This window comes from Pelophylax lessonae, assembly GCF_965119305.1.
Source record: "Pelophylax lessonae genome assembly, chromosome: 1".
In the NCBI taxonomy this organism is placed as follows: Eukaryota; Metazoa; Chordata; class Amphibia; order Anura; family Ranidae; genus Pelophylax; species Pelophylax lessonae.
The window spans coordinates 383968742-383988128 of NC_138768.1; the positions used below are offsets into that span (position 1 = coordinate 383968742).

The 19387-nt window shown below is 38.6% G+C and overlaps 1 protein-coding gene across 15 annotated transcripts in view; it reads right to left on the bottom strand.

Annotated features, from left to right (window-relative positions):
• Positions 1-279: 279 nt before the first annotated feature.
• Positions 280-19387, bottom strand: part of PTPRD (protein tyrosine phosphatase receptor type D) — a 1741884-nt gene continuing 1722776 nt past the window's right edge. For all 15 annotated transcript variants that reach the window (XM_082266411.1, XM_082266413.1, XM_082266423.1 and 12 more), the window contains 2 exons: positions 13892-14027; positions 280-997 (listed from right to left, as the gene is read on the bottom strand). In XM_082266411.1, the coding sequence (XP_082122537.1) occupies positions 929-997; positions 13892-14027 (205 nt within the window). In that variant the 3' untranslated portion in view covers positions 280-928. The remainder of the gene's footprint in view (positions 998-13891; positions 14028-19387) is intronic.

Below are 19387 nucleotides of genomic sequence, written 5' to 3' on the forward strand. Positions count from 1 at the left end.
GTTTACAGCAGCTTTATACTTTGCGACTCCCTGTTGATTCCAAGCAAAATGAAAAAAAAAAAATAACTTGTTTTGTTGCAAAAATAGATATGTTAAAAATGTCATAAAGTAACTGGAAATAAAGGCTGTGATTAAAATAAAAAAAGGGATGAAAAGATGATTTAATGTGAGGGTGCACAAGAATGTGCATCATTTTATATGTTATTGTGTCTCTAATGAGAATTATTACATATAACAGTTCTACCGCATAAAAAAAATAATACAATTCTTGATCGAAAATTAACAGTTATGCAATGTTTTTATTTACTTCTTATAAATTTTTTGTTAAAAAAAAAAGAAAAAAGAAAAGAAAGTTTACACAGTTAATAATGAAGCACAGGTCAGCAGTATCTTTACAATACTAAAAAACTAAATAAATGACTTTGATTTTCTTTAGACACTTCCCACCCATTTGTTTTACTAATGCTTTGTCATGATTGTTGATAGAGAAGGGTTGATATCGCTGCAAAGACTGCACTTGTCTTAGGAAGGTGAAGCTGACGTACTGTATTTAACATCCTGCTGTTGTATTCCTAAGCTTCAATCTTTGAACACTCATGCGATCCCGGAGAGAATAATGTTTCTCATTTCACTTCTTTCCTTCCATAGCATTGGATTCCTTGAGACATGTTGGTGAAATGAATCCTTCAGCTGTTTCACCAGTCTCAATTTTTAAATTTGCTTAGGTTATTGAACTGTGTATTCTTGGTCCACCCAAAAAATAGTTTGTATTTTTCTATGTTTAATTTATTTTTTGTCTGGTTCCAATTATTGTAATTGGTCTTTACCTAGGAGTTATCAAACACTTCCCAAGCACACTTTATGGCTCAGAGGAGGCTTTCCGGATCTTGAAGGGTCTGCAGGTGAAATCCAGCATGGGCCAAAACTTCTACGTTGCATAGTGATCAAAGCTGCCCAAATACTCAAGCCCTGCTCGATAACAGAACTGATACTGGTCCTACAAAAGAAGAAAATGCTTTTTAAAAACAGCTGGCATATGAAGCAAAAAAAAAAAAAAAGAAAGAAAGGACCAGAGCACAGTATGTTAAAGTAGGTTAAACATGTCAAAAGAAAATCTCTGCTGTTTTTGGATACTGCATTTGTCCACCATATATTTTATATTCTGTTCAAATATATCATTTTTCTGTCATGTCAGGGCTCTCTTTTGTTGTCTTAAATGTTTTCATTGCAGTTGATCAGAATACATAAGAGAAAATTAACACCAGAAGTCATGGCAAAGGTACAAATTGTAACATTTGTAAAAAAGCAGACTTGCCCATAAATTAAATTATTCCATTTCTGAATACGTCTGTATGTAGAGTAAGTCTTCTAACTGTATTTCTACTGATTTCCCTTGCAGATTTGCTGATTTATTATAAACAACTACCTGAAATCCAGGCAAACTGCTAAGTACACAGATGAAATGCATATATAAGAGCTGGTTTACCTGTTAAAGAATGAAGGGAAAAAGGGAAAGGGGTTTCAAGGGACCCCATTTTCCTACTTTTTCCTCATGGGAGGGCTGCAGATAGGCAGTTTCTAGCTCCCCCCTGTAGGGAGCGTTTAGGCGGGAGATACGGAGGTTGGAGGATTCTGATTGGCTAAAAATAGCTGCCTGCGGTAGGTCAGGTGACCGAAGTTTCTGGAACCGAGGCAGGCTATATATAGGAGTGGGAGCGAGGGCGTGGAGTCAGTCGCCTCAGAAGATCAGCCGGAGCGGAGCTTCAGGATGAAGACGTTACTTCGTCAGCTGCTGGAGAAGGCTGAAGCTGAGGGAGGAGAGAAGTGGCTGCGGCGCTGCTTGGAGCTGACAGCAGAAGAGGAGACGGAAGAAGGACGGCCTGAAGAAAAGAAGAGGACAGCGGAAGAAGAAGCCAGCGGTGACGGAGGAAGAGGCAGAAAGAGAGGCAGGCCGAGCGGAGGACGGCGGGGCAAAAAGGAGGCGACTGCAGGAGAAAACATGACAGACCGGAACGCTACAGGACCGGGACTGGAACAACAAGAGAGTGCCGCAACTACTGAGGAGCGGCTGAAGAGAAGAAGGACACCAAGAAGACAATACAGCCCACCGGTGGAAGAACGGAAGGCTGGAAGAAGGCGGGGAGGTCAAGAAGCAGCGAGAGAGGAAGAGGCGGGTGCAGCGTCTTGGCAACAGGAAGCAATAGAGGCCGGAGCTGTCGGAGGGAGGTCCACTGCTGGTCTCAGTGGCAGCTGCCGGAGGAGCGAGAGAGAAGACAGTCCTTTGTATTGGCCGGCAGAAGAAATGCAGGTTTTGGAAGAACCGGGTACTGCCGGGCCGGGTGAGTTAAATGTGGCTATATTTGAAAACTTGAACCAGTCCTTAAATCTTATAGTCAATTCTTTAAATAGTCTACACAGTAAAGTACAACCTGGGAATGTATCTTCAGTGTGGCAAAACCCTGAGGAGGGGAAATTGGTGCCAGAGAAATCAACAGGTTTCAGAGAGAAAGTACCTGAAATTGTGTTGAAGGAAAGTATGCCCTGTTCACCTTCTCCTCTGGGCTTTCACCTGGGTGCAGGAATTAAAGAAAGGATTTGGAATGGGGAATTCTTGGATATCTTATCCCTACTTCCATCTAGCAAGGAATTTCTAAAGCCGGAGAAAAATGATGAGGATAGGCGAAGACCGGTTGCTAAAACTTTTAGTAACTGGCTGCAGGCTTTCTGCATATTTGCAGGTGTATTGTGTGAAAAACAGCCTAGTAAAGCAGTGGGCCTTTTCCATCATGTAGAAATCATTCTGGAGGCATACAAGAATTTTGGAGGCTTTGGTTGGTTTTCATACAATGAATCTTTCCGACAAAAGTTGTCTGTGCATAAAGAGCTTCAGTGGGGTTGTAAAGATGTGGGTCTATGGCTTAACCTTTTAATCCCACAGAGACCACAAATTGCCAGACCAGTGAGTATGGGAGCAAATCAAGTCACAAGTTATAAGAAAGGTATATGCTTTGCATTTAATGATTCTACTTGTAAGTGGCTACATAATTGTCGTTTTAGACACGAGTGTGCTTTTTGCGCTGGAGCGCATAGCGTGTCTAAATGTTTTAAAAAGATGGCAGCCAATACTCAATCAGGAAAAGAGCCATTTCTTAAGGGGCAAGCTCCTGGTGAACCTGCAAGAAATGCAAACATGGCTGTGCAAATACCCAGATCAACAGAGGGCCAACATACTTTATGAGGGTTTTGCAGAGGGTTTTAGACTACCTATCTTTGAAGGAAAAGGTTGTATAAAGGTGAGAAATTTAAAGTCAATTGAGGAATTACCGCATATAGTAGAAGATAAAATAAATAAAGAAATTGCAGCGGGAAGGGTTGCAGGCCCATTCTGTAATCCACCATTTAATAATTTTAGAATTTCTCCTTTGGGTATCCTGCCGAAGAAAGAGCCGAATAAATTTAGGCTAATCCATCACTTATCTTTTCCCTTGGGCAGTTCCCTTAATGACCAGATAGACCCGAACGATTGTTCGGTGGAATATGCTTCATTTGAACAGGCGATAGTTTTGTTGAGGGAACTGGGCAAGGGAGCACTGATGAGCAAAGCTGATATTTTGTCAGCATTTAGGTTGTTACCCATTCACCCGAGTTGTTTCAACTCGCTAGGTTTCATGTTTAAAGATAAATTTTATTTTGACATGTTTCTACCTATGGGGTGCTCATTATCGTGTGCATATTTTGAAACATTCGCCACCTTTCTGGAATGGGTTTTGAAAGAAAAATCAGGTTCCAGATATACAATGCATTATCTGGACGATTTTTTATTTCTGGGCCCAAAAAATTCTAGTGGCTGTTTACAGCTATTAAACTCGTTCAGAGATATTTGTGCCCAGTTCAACATCCCACTAGCTGAAGAAAAAACGGTACCTCCTTCTCAAAAATTAGAATTTTTGGGAATTTTGATAGATGCAAATAGCATGGAATTTAGATTACCTAAGAACAAGTTGGATAAAATTTACAATCTCATCTTAATACTGATTAGGAAGAAAAAGGTTTTGCTGAAAGAACTGCAAAAGCTTTTGGGTAATCTGGCCTTTGCTACTAGAATCCTGCCAGTTGGGAGAATATACTCAAGGCGTATGTATCTTAAAATGGCAGGTTTGAAAAGTCCATTTTCGCATATTAGGATGACTCAGGATATTCGTGAGGATATGCTGATATGGACACAATTTTTGCAAACATTCAATGGTAGAACAGTGATCCAAGAAGAATTCATTACAGACTCACAATTCTGTTTGTTTACGGATGCAGCAGGTTCTATCGGGTTCTCGGCCATTTGGAGAAATGAGTGGTGTGCAGAGAGATGGCCGGAAAAATGGAAAGTAAAAGGTTTGTTACAAAACATTGTTTTGTTGGAAATATTCCCAGTCATAGTGGCTGTAGAGATTTGGGGACCGAGGTTTCAGAACAGGAGAATCCTATTGAGTACGGATAATAAGGGAGTATTATTCGCAATAAATTGTTTAAATTCTAGATCACAACCAGTTATTTCAATGATTCGATATTTAGTTTCCAGGTGCCTGTTGTATAACATTTGGTTAAAAGCTCGCTATATTCCAGGTAAACTAAATGTTATTGCTGACGCTCTCTCACGTTTACAGATGAGCAAATTCTTCGAACTGGTGCCGGAGGCCAACAAAGTGGGTATGAAATGTCCCGGGCATCTATGGGACTTAGTTTAGTTCAAGAGAATATTCGAAACTCCCTGGCGTACTCAACATGGAAAAGCTATTGCAGCTCCTGGTCACTGTGGTTAACATTCTTACATGAGACCAATAATGGACGGATGGCAATTTCAGAGAGATTGGTATTGTGTTTCCTCGAATCTTTACTTCAAAAGAAATGGTCTTGGTCACATGTTAACAAAACCTTATATGGAGTATCGTATTTTATGAAACTGAAGGGTTTTGAGTCTATATTATCCTTCTTTTCGGTACAACAAGCTTTAAAAGGATACAAAAAGAAACAAACTAGGATAAATTATCAAGGCCCAATCTCTGTGAATAACCTAATAGATATTTGTAAATATGCTGATAGAGTATGTTTTTCAGAATATGAAGTTAAATTGTTGAGAGCGGCATTTTCAGTTTGTTTTTTTGCAGCCTTTCGAATATCGGAATTGGTTCCTAGATCGAAAAGAGATGAAGGTGGTTTGTTATTTGAGGATGTAGTTTTTGAAAAGGATAAATTAAAATTATTTTTGCGCAAGTCTAAGACAGACCAGTCAGGTAAGGGGACATGGATATTACTAGGAAAGTGTACAGTGGAATCCATATGCCCGATAACAACATTGAAGACATACTTGGAGGTGAGGCCGGGAAAGGGGTCACGGCTCTTTATTCATAGAGACTCGTCTCCTCTGACTGGGTTTCAGTTTCGAAGGATCTTTGGAAAAATTTTAGCTGTCTTAGGGCTGTGCAATAAAGGTTTATCTTGCCACTCATTCAGAATTGGGGCAGCCACGGCTGCAGCAAACTTAGGAATGGGAGAGGATAACATAAAGAAAATTGGCAGGTGGAAGTCAAAGGTCTATCAGAGATATGTCAGATCTAACTATGTGCATTCTAATTCTAGGTAAGAAGTTAATAGTTTGGATCGTTGGGCACTCTTATGTCCGCTGGGCCCACAAAAGAGCTGCAGAAAGAATTTATGGAACCAATCTGGATCTGGACCCAAGTTTATTTGAATTATATTGGTGTGGTAAGGGAGGGATGATCTGGGACAATCTGATGACCGAGCTAGGTAGACTGAGTTATGGTTGGCCATTACCGGACATACTGTTAATCCACCTAGGAGGTAATGACATCGGGAGAAAAAAAACAGTGAGACTATTCTTTAAAATATGTTTTGTTATCAAAAAATGGAAGGCCTTTTCTCCTGGTACGGTTGTAGTATTTTCTGAGATCATCCCTCGACTTATTTGGTTGCAAGATAACGTAGGAAAGGTGTTTGAGAAGATGAGGAGAAAAATCAATCATAGAATAGAGAAATTCATGAGTATAGGTTATGGCATATCTTTTAGGCATATGGACTTGGAAGGGGGTATTCCGGGCCTGTATTGGAAAGATGGGATACATCTTTCGGATATAGGTTTGGATATAATGAATTTAGGCTTACAGACAGCTATAGAATTGGCCGCGGGCTGGTGGGGTAGTCAGGAGGTTAGTACCTCCTGACTTAGTGGAGGTGTCTTTATATGGTTAAGTGATAACCCGAGCGTCAAAGCTGGGTAGTGGTGTTATGTATTGCAAAGTTATGCTAATGGTAAAAGTGAAAAATTATTGACTGATGGATTAATGAGTTAATTAATTTATAAACCAATAAATAAAGGCCGTGGCCAAGTTATTATCCAAGAAAGCTGTCTGGTGTAAGTTATTTATTAAATCTTTAATATAGATGCTTGCCATCCCATGAAGGGAAAAAGGGAAAGGGGTTTCAAGGGACCCCATTTTCCTACTTTTTCCTCATGGGAGGGCTGCAGATAGGCAGTTTCTAGCTCCCCCCTGTAGGGAGCGTTTAGGCGGGAGATACGGAGGTTGGAGGATTCTGATTGGCTAAAAATAGCTGCCTGCGGTAGGTCAGGTGACCGAAGTTTCTGGAACCGAGGCAGGCTATATATAGGAGTGGGAGCGAGGGCGTGGAGTCAGTCGCCTCAGAAGATCAGCCGGAGCGGAGCTTCCCGCCCGCCCGCCCAAATATTATTAAGTCACGGCCTTATAAATTTATGTGGTAGGGTCACCTTTTTCGAAAGGGGGACAAAAATATGGAGGTGTCTTTATATGGTTAAGTGATAACCCGAGCGTCAAAGCTGGGTAGTGGTGTTATGTATTGCAAAGTTATGCTAATGGTAAAAGTGAAAAATTATTGACTGATGGATTAATGAGTTAATTAATTTATAAACCAATAAATAAAGGCCGTGGCCAAGTTATTATCCAAGAAAGCTGTCTGGTGTAAGTTATTTATTAAATCTTTAATATAGATGCTTGCCATCCCATTTGTATTTCTGAGATTTGCAAGGCAGGAGACATGATAATTCTCCATTTCAGTTAAGTAACACTTATAGATGTTGCCTCCCTTCTAGCCTGCGACTAAAGAGTAAAAGGAGAAACAATAGGCTAATGGGCTCATCTGTCTGCCATTCTCCTATCAGCATGTGCATATGGGCACTGCAGCGTAACTGACTGGTTTCTCATACTGCTTCTTCGTCTCTCAGCCTGAGCTTTGCTATACAGTGGGAAGCCAATAGCAATTATAATACAGGAACGTATACTATTTGCATTTAAAACACGTTTATGATGCAGTAATGAAAACAGAGCTACAAAAATTTGAGTCATTCATATCTGCCTGTATTTCAGTTTTAATAAATCAATTCTAACAAACGCTTCCATTTTGGGGTTACCAAACCTAAGCATGGTTCTAGATCCATTGCACAATATTGGATCTAGAAAAGCAGGAAAAGTCTGATCCTGGAAGAAAAACAAATATTTCAAAGGAATAGAAAAAGATTTGGGGTGGAATATATATTTTAGTTGTTGCTTAGTGTTTTCTCATGTGGACTAATATACAAGCATGGGCATTCGACAGAACAGAAAACATAAGGGCCATTGGAGATAATGCTTACACTGTAGAATACACTGTTTTTAATGAAATAAAACTGTATGTCAAAAGTGGGCATCTTTGTTCATTTTCACAGTGTTTAAACAAAACCTCCAGAGAAACGCTGATTTGTATTTTCATTATGTACTTCAGAGCCCACTGAATTGTAAGGAAATAGGCCTCATTTTGCAAGCACTTGCAGTTTTAAAAAACAGAAAGTGTTTCAAGACTAATGGAGTTTACAGGTCAAGGTTTTTAGTAAACATAACTTGTCGATCTCACTTGATTATCCATCCAGAATTGGTGTTCGGTGATAAACTCACTACATTTTTCAGTAAAGCTTCACAGCTAGCTCAGGATGAATATAACTTTCTGTATCAAGAAGTACTTTGGAAAATATGCAGTTGTGTCAATATCAAAAAGGTACTGTATAGAAATTCATGCATGCAAAAATCCCAACAGTTTTTTAATGTTAGTACTAGCCTGTGCGGTGCAGTGCAGTTTCTCTGGAGGTACTATGTAAATACTGTGAAAATTAACAATGTGCACTGTTGACATACAGTGTATTAGGGATCGACCAATTATCAGCAAGGACGATATATTGAGGGCTGATATGCACTTTCCCTGATATATCGGTATTGGCCCTGGAGGTTACCGCTATTGCCGATATAACTGTATGTAATATTAGTGTATGTAAAATCCTAGCATCAACTTTATTAGTGTTTTATATAATGTCCAGTGTGTGTTTTTCTAATCTAAGAGTGTGAAATACCTTCATTACATCGCCGCTTGACCCTTTCGTGACCCGCAGCTGTTAGTGGGGGAGGAGAGAAGGACAGCAGAGCAGGAGATGTAACAAAGGTATTTCACACTATTCTAAACTAATACCTGGCACTTCTGTGTACAGTGCAGAGGGGAGGGGCTGAGATCCTCCTCTGACAGGTATGAGAGGAGAAAACAGCAGAGTGGGAGATTAGCGAGAAGAGCACGGGCAGTGATGTAATGAAGGTATTTCTCACTATTCTATTTTAAAAACACATACTGGACATTATATAAAACACTAATAAAGTGGATTCTAGGATTTTAATGACACTAAACTAGGTTCACACGGGATTCCTGGCAGGCAGGGAGGGAAGGGAAGACTGCACATTACAGCGAAAAGACCTACCCCACATGTTCAGTACCAGATTATTGTCAAAAATTGTCTTTATTTTTCAAAACTTTAAATGTACAAAATATTGGCCCATATAGGTCCATACCGATATGCAATGGCCAAAATTTCGGTATCGGCAACGAAAAACCGATATCGGCCGATCCCTACAGTGTATTCTACAATATAACGATTATCTCCTCTGGCCCTTATGTTGGCAAAGAAAAAAATGTTTTTTCCTATGCAACGTAAACTAAAGGGCCCCAAATAGGCAGAGGAAGCCAAAACAGAATTACTGCTGTTAGGGATAATGGAAGTGAGATGATTCAGTTCTTACAAAGGCCCTTTGTAAGGAAATAGCCCTTTTTAGCAAAAGGGAGGGCTCTGCATGGGCAAGAACACCTGAGGAAGGCTCCAGAGGGGTACTGAAAGTCACAACAACAACACAAAGAAGAGAAACTCCTTGCAAAAGGAAGTGTATAAGTGCTTAAGAGTTATGAAGTGGATATGCAGGGTCTAACCACACCTTCCAGGCAGCAAGGGTGGTCTTGAGATTCCAATGGATTAAGTAGCTGGATGAGGAATGTGAAAAAATTCAAGGATATGATTCCCTTATCATCATTAGGTGAGAACTACCTCACATGATAGATTAAAGATTATGGGGGAGTGATGTGCATGTCCCCAAAAAGGAATGGCACCCAACTGAGAGCTTGGAATGTGCCTAACTAATGAATATCAGGGGATTCAAGATATTGGGAGATCTCTAGATGAGGGTATGTAGAACAGTCACATAACGGAAAGTTTTTGGTGGGATAGGCAGACATATGCTGAGGTATCTAAAGAATGCATGTGGAGGGAGATAGGGACATAAAGGGGGTACTAAGGACAGGGGAAATGTGTTCTTTCCCACCACTAGGTCGGCGTAGAAGTCACCCTGTGACAAGCCCAATTCCTTTAAGGATATAAGATCAGAAAGACTATTTAACCACAGAGCAAGTAACCCAGTGATCCTTGACCTTGATGTGGAGAGAGAAGACATATCAAGATTTAGGGCAGAGTCTGAGGCTTGAAGGCCAGGAAGGCTTGTGTGGAAAAGGGGATCAATGTAATACAGATAGCCTCCATGCATAGGGAAGAGTATAGTGCCAGTGACCTGGAGTGGATAAACCAGGAACTGACTTTCCCAAAGGAGTCTGCCAGCAAAACTAACGGATATCCTCATGGAGATGTAATCAAAGGGTGCCATTGGCAACATATTTACAGTGTCATTGATTGACAAATGTTGTGCTGGAGGGAAGTAATATACTGTATATAATAATATGATAATTAGACCTAGATATTCTGAGCAATACAAGGTTAGGGAAGAAGCCCAAGAAGGGTGCAATGTAACCCGCAGGTACTATGATACTAAAGTTAGAGGCCCTGTCATATGAAAGATACAGTAGTAGGTTTATAGAAGAGAAGGCAAAAGTCCCTCTTCAGCGATAGATTTAGTGACAAGTCCACAGGAGACCGATCAGGAAGCTAATTACTACAGAAAAGATGTTCTTGGGAGCATGTTAAGGCAGATCTTGTTAAATAGATAGGGGTTACTGTGCAGATTTTTAAAAAACCTCAAGGGTCCATTCACATTGCAAAGTGTGCAGTAAGTACACGTAAACGCATGTGTGTTCACATGCACTGGCATGTTGTGTTGTGTTCCTTTTTAAAATGTGCTGTAATATTTTTTAATTTTTTTAAACTTCACAAAGCTTTATGTGTAAAGGAAACTTCAACTGATTGTTTTGACTCCAGTGTTTATGCATGTTGTGCTGTGCTTGCGTTTACATGTATTGTGTTTCATTGTGATGATAAAAGAAAGGCATGTTCAACTTTTTTCATGGCAAGGCATTGGTGAATACTGCTACTACTGAAATACATTGATTTTACAATGTGTATGCGCTGGCATGCGTTGATCAATGCAAAGGGAAAAAAAAAACAGCGCTATGGATGATATTCCAGAGGCTTTTTTGATTATCAAGGTTGCAGCCACCAACCAACCCCTAAAATTAGGGGTCAAGTGTCATAAAGAGGGGGGAGGTAGTTGGAAACGGCGCTACCTTATATATAAATAGTAAAACCAACCAGTGATCCAGACCATGTATTAAAACTGTGCAAAATAAAGTGCTAGTGCAAGATTTGATGTATATCCAATGATTATCGTGCAGTTAAAAGTTGTGATGTATATGGCCGGATGATTAAAAAATTACAAAGTGATAGGTGAATATATTTAATAAGTGTGACAAGATAAGGTATAGTGTATATATACAATAATAGTAAATATAGGTGAAAAAGTGTCCACAAATGTGCTTAAAATGGTGATAGTGAGCTTCGTTGCTTAGTTCCCAACTTCCACTAGAGGTCGCACTCAAAAAATAGTCCAATGACGAAACGCGTAGGGCGGAACCATACGTCAACGTCACTTCCGGTTTGCAGCTCACCGTGTGTGGAACGCGGAAGCTCCACAGCGCTGCATACACGCTCTGAATTTATCTGCTACAGCACAACCGTGAGTCACTGCTGCTCCCATTTGTAATTTCAATTACATACTACGCTATGAGGTGTTCTGCTTTGTACTCAGATGGGATCCACCGGTCCGTAAGGATAGATTGATGCCTAATCTGGGAAAGTTTATTTCTTGCCTTACCCTTTGAAGCCAGGATCAGTACCTTGTTAAGGGGTGAGTGCGACCTCTAGTGGAAGTTGAGATCTAAGCAGCCGAAGCTCACTATCACCATTTTAAGCACATTTGTGGACACTTTTTCACCTATATTTACTATTATTGTATATATATACACTATACCTTATCTTGTCACACTTATTAAATATATTCACCTATCACTTTGTAATTTTTTAATCATCCGGCCATATACATCACAATTTTTAACTGCACGATAATCATTGGATATACATCAAATCTTGCACTAGCACTTTATTTTGCACAGTTTTAATACATGGTCTGGATCACTGGTTGTTTTTACTATTTATATATAAGGTAGCGCTGTTTCCAACTACTTCCCCCCTCTTTATGATGCGTTGATCAATGTATGCCAGTGTGTCTGGTGTTAATAGGCCCTATGAAGGAAGGAGATAGCTACTCCTTGTGAATGTAAGCTGCAAAGAGTCTGCCCTGTGATCAGAAAGTAGGAATGTATAGCATAGAAAAAAACAGCAGGCAAAGGACAGTAATATAACTTCTTTGTGTACATCTCTGACGACTGGGTAAAATCAAAGTCTGAGACGTATTTGGCTAATGTGGAGCAAATGTTATTGGACATCCCTCTCTACCCTCTTTTTCCAAGGGGTGAAGACAACTTTTCAAGTGAAAAAGGTCTCTGAGCAGGTTTGGTGAGCTTAGCCGTGAGGGGGTCTACCACAACGGAAGACTGAGGGGAGTGGGGTAGGAAGCCCCTTCTTCAGTAGCCACCGCAATTTATCAGGGGAACTTCCAAAGAGGAGTGTACTTTTGAAGTGCATGCATACAAAGCACCTTTCACAAGGACATTCTGCTGACCGGCCTTTAACTTATGGATTTTGTGCATGTGCACAAAAGTGCAAAGTAAAGGGCATTCTGATGGATCACGTTCTCCATGTCATCCACATGGAAGATCAGTGCTGAGGGCAAGAGTTGTAATTCTGCCAAGGCAAAGGATGACTTAAAAAGAGTTTCCAGACGCCCATAAACTGAATCCTTAAAAGAGGGAATGCTATCAAAGGAAACAGTAGGTTGATTATTTAGTGCAGAAACGGCTGTATCCACAGTGGGAACAATTCATCTTTTCTTGAATTCCCCTTCCATAGGGTGCAAGGCAATACAATTATCAGGAGGGCAGAAGAGCCCTATCAGTTGGGCTAGTCATTATATAAGGCCCACTCGGCTTTATCCTGAATAGGGAAGGCTTTCTAGGAATTGCCTTGTGCTTGAAAGAAATTGTGGGGAATGGGCAGTGTTAGGTGGATCTATCCATATGAGCAAGCATGTGGCAAGAAGCTAAAGAAGTAACTTCAAGGAAATCTGGCGGTGAAAAACCTGCTTCCTCTGCTTAAGTCAGCGCCCCCCTTACCTTATGCCACGCACTAGGCAGTTCAGATTATAATGACTGAAGATAATCAGGGTATGGAAAGGCAGAAGAGCTGTTAGTACCTAGTGATTCCAGAAGTGGCAATAGCCTCTAGAGTAGATCAGACAGAGTGGCAAAAAATTCTGCTTCATTTAGACCACATGTCGCGCGTCTGTGAGGGAACACTTACTAGAGGGCTGATGCGTTGTTAGTGCAGATATTATTCTAAAAAAAAGGTATAAGCCAGAGAGGTACTTGAGAGTTTCTTCAGGGCCTGAATTCATGCTATTTGTACCACTTGCTCCAGCTCCCAAGTGCCTGTAATGCGCCACAAGTGATGTAGAGTACTCATGGAATGGAGGTGGAGTGAGGGAATTAATTTATAAACATGTCTACATGCCTTTACTTTGAACTGTGAAAATAAAAGGATAAAAGCACTCTTGCAACAGAACGAACGCAAGTTTCTTTAAGATGATTGCTGAAACTGAGGGATCATGGGTGAGAATTTCTGTCACCATTGATATTCCAAAAGGGTCTGAGTTCTCTATGATAGTTATGGCTCCATTGCACCATAAAGCACAATGGTCCACATGCTTAAAACAGCCAACAATTCTTCCTTTAATTTTCTAATCTACAATAGAAAATGTAGTCAAGGTTTACAGTTACTGGCCAAGGACACTTGGATATTCTCTTTATTCCAGTTATAACATATGTGAAGCAAAGTGTCACTAAAAAAAGGAAATCATTAAAATACTTTAGTGTTATTACACTACTATTTGTATTTGTAGCTTTAGTAGCTATTTAACACCAAGACATCTGGTTAAAGATTAAAAGGACACCAGAAGACATGTATGTCTAAATTCCAGCACTTCATGCTCTTGACAGCATAAAATAACACTGCTATCTCAATAAAACAAACCGGTAAGAAGAGACTTTAAAGAAAAGATGCACAATAAATAATGGCAATTAATCTCACATGTCCACTCACCTCTGTCTGTACCATTGCAGGTCGCTGTGTTCTCAGCATTTTGACAGTCTGGAAGATATCTACAACACCTTCATATCTCATCCTTTCCAATACAATACTCAGAGTTATGAACACCCCAGTCCTTCCTACACCAGCACTGTTAAAAAGACACAAGAATGTTAATAGATTGCCAGATGAAAAGTGTTTAATCTAATTACAAGCAAAGAAAAATAATAAGATAATATGTGACTTATTTCACACATTGTATACTGTGTGAGTACTCCTGCACTAACAAATCCCTTATACTGGTGTATATTAGTGTTGTAAAATAACTTTGTGTCGAAACGTAAACTTATTAAAAGCCTGCTGATTTGTGTTCCTACAAAAAGAGGTACCGGTATATATTAATTGTATAAAGTGCTGCGCTGCTCTCAATGCTACTAAAAAAGTGCAATAACTTATAGTGCTGATTATATATCATTCATGTCTAATTGCTCCATAAACCAAATTATAAATAATAATAATAGTAATAATAATAATAATAATAGTAATGATGATAATAACTATAAAAGTGCTCAATTATATTCCTATCATTACTATTATTATAATTATTATTACTATTAGTATTGTTTGTGATTTGGTTTCTGGAGCAATTAGACATGATCGATATACAATTACCACTATAAGTTATTGCACTTTTTTAGTAGCATTGAGAGCAGTACAGCACTTTATACAAATTTATATATTTATTTCACACATTGTTAACGATTTCCCTGTCCAACTCATACTATAGCTTTTTTGGAACGTCTGCTAATTGCCTTAACATTTGTTGAGAAGACTCCAAAAATAAGATAAAAGCAGAAGAAAGGAAATGCTGTACATTCTTAAAAAAAAAAAAAGAGCTATAACACAACCTCCCACTGACCTCTGTAGCTGTAATGAAGTTCATCTTTAAAGTTCACAACATAGGCACTGAAATTTCAGCCATTCACCCCTTTTTCTGGCAGCAGGGACATGACAGCCTGCCAGCCTGCTAATACTGTATAAACAAACAGCAGGTGCTGTAAGCACAGAATAAAACCTGACTTCAGAGTCTTTATTTTGAATTTGAGGATGCATTACTCCAGATTGCCTACAGCTACAAAAGTCAGGGAAGGTTTATCTTAAAGCTATTTTACTGCTTGTCTGGACACCAAAAGAGTAGAGTTTGTTCACCTAGCAAAAAGAATATTCACATTGCAATGTGTCTGTTCTGTTGTGAAGCTGTACTCACTTTGAAAACCTACAGGCTGAATTTCTGCTACCACACAACCTAGTATTTACAGTAAACCTTATTTATCATCATTCACTTTTCAATATGCTGAGATACTTTGCAATGTGAACAAATGCAAAGCCCTAATTCCTTTAATAAAACAACCCTACTGTGTACAAGAACCTTGCACGGTTAAACATATAACAATCAAAAATGTGTGCTCACCACAACAATGTTTACATGTGAAGTTGCGGTACCGAAAGTTATTGAAAAAAAACTTTCATACACCACAAAGAGGAAATAAACTGCACCATGTTGAAATGAATAACCATGTGAATCCACCAATGTTGCAGAGTAATAAGCAGTTATAACATAAATGATCTCCTCCCAAACAAACTTGAAAATACAAGTGCAAAATGAGATACCTGCTAGTAAAACATCAACAACTAGTGCTTGTGAGGGTGCCAAATAAAGAGCAAAAAATAAAACTAGTCCATTTAAAAGTCTTCAGCTTTAAGAAATACCGAATCCCTCTTCCAAAGAGAATCACTATGAGCAATGAAAATGATCACACCTCCACTGTGGGCTTGACAGGACAAACTCTCACCTCCTTAGTTGGACCTTTAAATTATAAAAGCTCAAATTGGGCAGGCCCCCTTTAATTACCCAGGATAGGCTGCGCTGGAGGAATATAAACTCTTCTTTTCTTCAGAGCCAGCTCCAGGACTAATGTACACCAGTACCAAACAGAAAGAAGAACAAACAAACCATAGTGCTCTCCATTTGTATGCTAAAACCAAATGATTTAATAAAATACACTCACATTATATAAAATGTAACAATCGCTCTGCACAAGTACACAGGAACAGGGATTCTCACTGCTGCTCATCGTTCTAATGAAGCAGATTGACTGAACAGGATCTTCTGTATTCAAGCCTCATGCTGTAAGTGATCTCTGTTCTGTAACTCAGTGCAGAACCAACGCTTTGCCCTACGTGTTACGTCATCGACTTCTTGAAGTCTTGAATTTAAAGGTCCAACTAGGAAGGTGAGAGTTTTTATTTTTGAGCCCACGGTGGAGGAGTGAACACTTTCACTGTACGGATTGATTTTCTTTGGAAGAGGGGTTTAGTATTTCTTAAAGCTGTAGACTGGTTTTATTTTTGCTTTGTGTTTGGCACCCTCACAAGCACTATTCATTGCCCTTTCTTAGCATTAATCTCAGTTAACGTATACACTATTTTTTTAAGTTTGCTGTTTGGGATGAGAACATTTATGTTGTAATTGCTTAATACTCCACGACGTTGGTTCACATAGTTAATAATTTCGTCGAAGTGCAACTTTGCAAAGGATAATGTAACCTAACTTAATGTATAAGCTGAAGCTGTTATCGGTTCAAAAATCAAACCATGGTAAAGCAAAAAGCATGTTTTTTTTTTTGCACAGGTTTGGGTATTCAAAGTGAACACTGCTTCATCTTATTCACTTTACTAAATAAACGTTCTCTATTCCTCAAGTAAATCAACCCCAGTGTAATTTTTTTTAACTTCAATAAAAACTGTAATTCCCTCTTTAGCTAAGTAATAATTGTTTCACTAAACAAAAATGTTAAAAAACAACCGTATATTCTCAAGAGTGTGGAATAATGCCTACAAAATTGAATCAAACAACTAATTTGCACCCAACAAAGTATTACATTCTTCCGTTTTAATTAAAGAAGGAAAGCATGTCAGTTCCAAGACATTAATAATTTACCCACAGGCTACTGTCCAGCCGAAGTCATGAGATAACCAAAGTGATTTATGAAGTCAGAGAGAATAAATAACCAATGTTTCCAGTAGACAATATAAATGTTACCTTTGATTTCTTTTACCAACAAAAGCAAATCCAGAAAGAATTAAACTTGCCACTGGCTGTTTCTCTAGCAGACAGAGCAGTTCTATCATGTGTGTTATGTACCGTTTTATGACTATCTCACAACCTTGGCAACACCTTTCAATTGTAAGACTTACATGTAAATCTTACTTTTTATTATAGGAAAAACTTTATTAAAATTTTGTTATGCCTCTAATGTACATACAGCATACTTTCAATGTAAACCAAGCATATTAAATGTGCACCCTCTCTGTTCTTTAGCAGAACAAATATTATTTCTCTGAAGTATAACAAAATAAATGATCTATTAAGAGGGATTTAACACTGTGCATTCATTAAAAACTCAGAAGGCACCTCTAGTCTTATGCAGAAGGTACTGATGGCATAAAGATGAAGGAGCTTGTATATTATTCTAACCTTGGTTGCCTAGTTATGCCAATCTATGATTTGAAGTCCTAATTAATTTGATTTTTTTCTTAGGTATATCTAAACTCAAGCACAAAAATGTTATATACTGCACATTGTTGGTCTTTAGACATGAAGGCTGCATTACTTTACTTTTCTCTCGCATTTTTTTTAACTTTATTTTCACCTGATGATCCTGTAAATTACATACTTTTAGTCTTAGGGTGATAACACTCACTCACTGTACTGGAACTATGGAGAATAGGACTACATACAGCCGCCCATTCTCCATAACAGAGGACAGGGGTTCTGTAGCCTTCAAAAATACAATATATTGACAAAAGTAATGTAACACCTGCCTTTACATGCACATGAACTTTAATGGCATCCCAGTCTTAATCAATAGGGTTCAAAACTTTTTTTTAGGAGTTGGGCTTGGCCCCTAAAATCCTAGGCATCAGCATACTAAGACATTTTAGACAATTGCATGCTCCCAACCTTGTGGGAACAATTTGGAGATGACCCCTTCCCGTTCCAACATGACTACACACCAGTGCAGAACGCAAGGTCCATAAAGACATGGATGAGCAAGTTTGGGGTGGAGGAACTTGACTGGCTTGCATAATGTCCTGACCTCAACCTGATAGAACATATTTGGGATGAATTTGAGTGGAGACTGTGAGCCAGGCCTTCTTATCCAACATCAGTGCCTGACCTCATAAATGCGCTTCTGAAAGAATGGTCAAACATTCCCATAGACACACTCCTAAACCTTATGGACAGCCTTCCAAGAAGAGTTGAAGCTGTTCTAGCTGCAAAGGGTGGGCCAACTTGAATTCTACGGACTAAGACTAGGATGCCAAGTTCATGTGTGTGTATAGGCAAGCACCAAAAAAATTTTGACAATATAGTGTATTTGGGAAGAATTCTAACTAATAGCAGTCAGCACAAGCTAAGAGTGCAGGAAGTTATTAGCTCTAAAGATTTCTTGCAAGACCAAGGAACATTGTTTGCGCTTATTAAACCGATATAACAAAACTTTATTTATAGTATATTCAAAGATAAAAAGGGAGGAAAAAACAGGAGTTTATTGTAGGGTTTTCGTACACTTTAAACTGTTGGTTGGCACTTTAAAATTTCTGGGTTTTGAATAGTTTTATTGGGTCGTCTGTTAAGAGAAACCTGAAATGAAAGAATTTGAAGATTATCCTGTTTTTTAAAAATTGTTTTGTCTGGTTGTAATACTGAACCATTAGCTTCAGTACTTTGTAAAGCATTGACCAGGACCAGCATGCAGATCAGAAGCTCTAAAGTGTCAATTTAACACTTTTGCTACCATGCCCTGTGCTCCACTTTTAAACTCAGTTGGCCAGACTATTTTTGCAATGTTTTCCTTTGCTTTTTTATTTTTCACTTATAACTTTCAGAGTTTGCAAAAGACCCTCCAAACCATATATTTTCTTAAAGCATATGAGCAGTGGAATAAAAAGAAGGGTCTACTGATTTTTAAGGTCCCACAATACTTGCACAAATGTTTAACAAAACAATATTTTTGCTAAAAATCCACTAAAATCATTATTAGCAGATAAAAACACAGCACATTTTAAAAAAATTCCTACAAAATATAAACCCTTATCCTGTATTGAGTTAATAAATAACAAATATTTGTAATTTTTTAATTGCGCCTTTTTGCGAAATGGTGAAAATCGACCAGACGCAAATGTGTAAATATCCAAATTTCTCGAAAAATCTGAATCAGAATCTACAGCTTCAAGAATTTGTAAAAGACTCCCATATATTTTCTAAAAGCGCATGACCTTAAGAATAAAAAGTAAGTGCTACTGATTTTTTAGGCCCTGTGGTATTTGCGCAAATGTTTATCAAAATAATATTTTCGCTAAAAATACACTAAATCCATTCTTAGCAGATAAAACCACAGCTAATTTTACAAAATTCCTGCTAAATAACTACTAAATATTAAAACG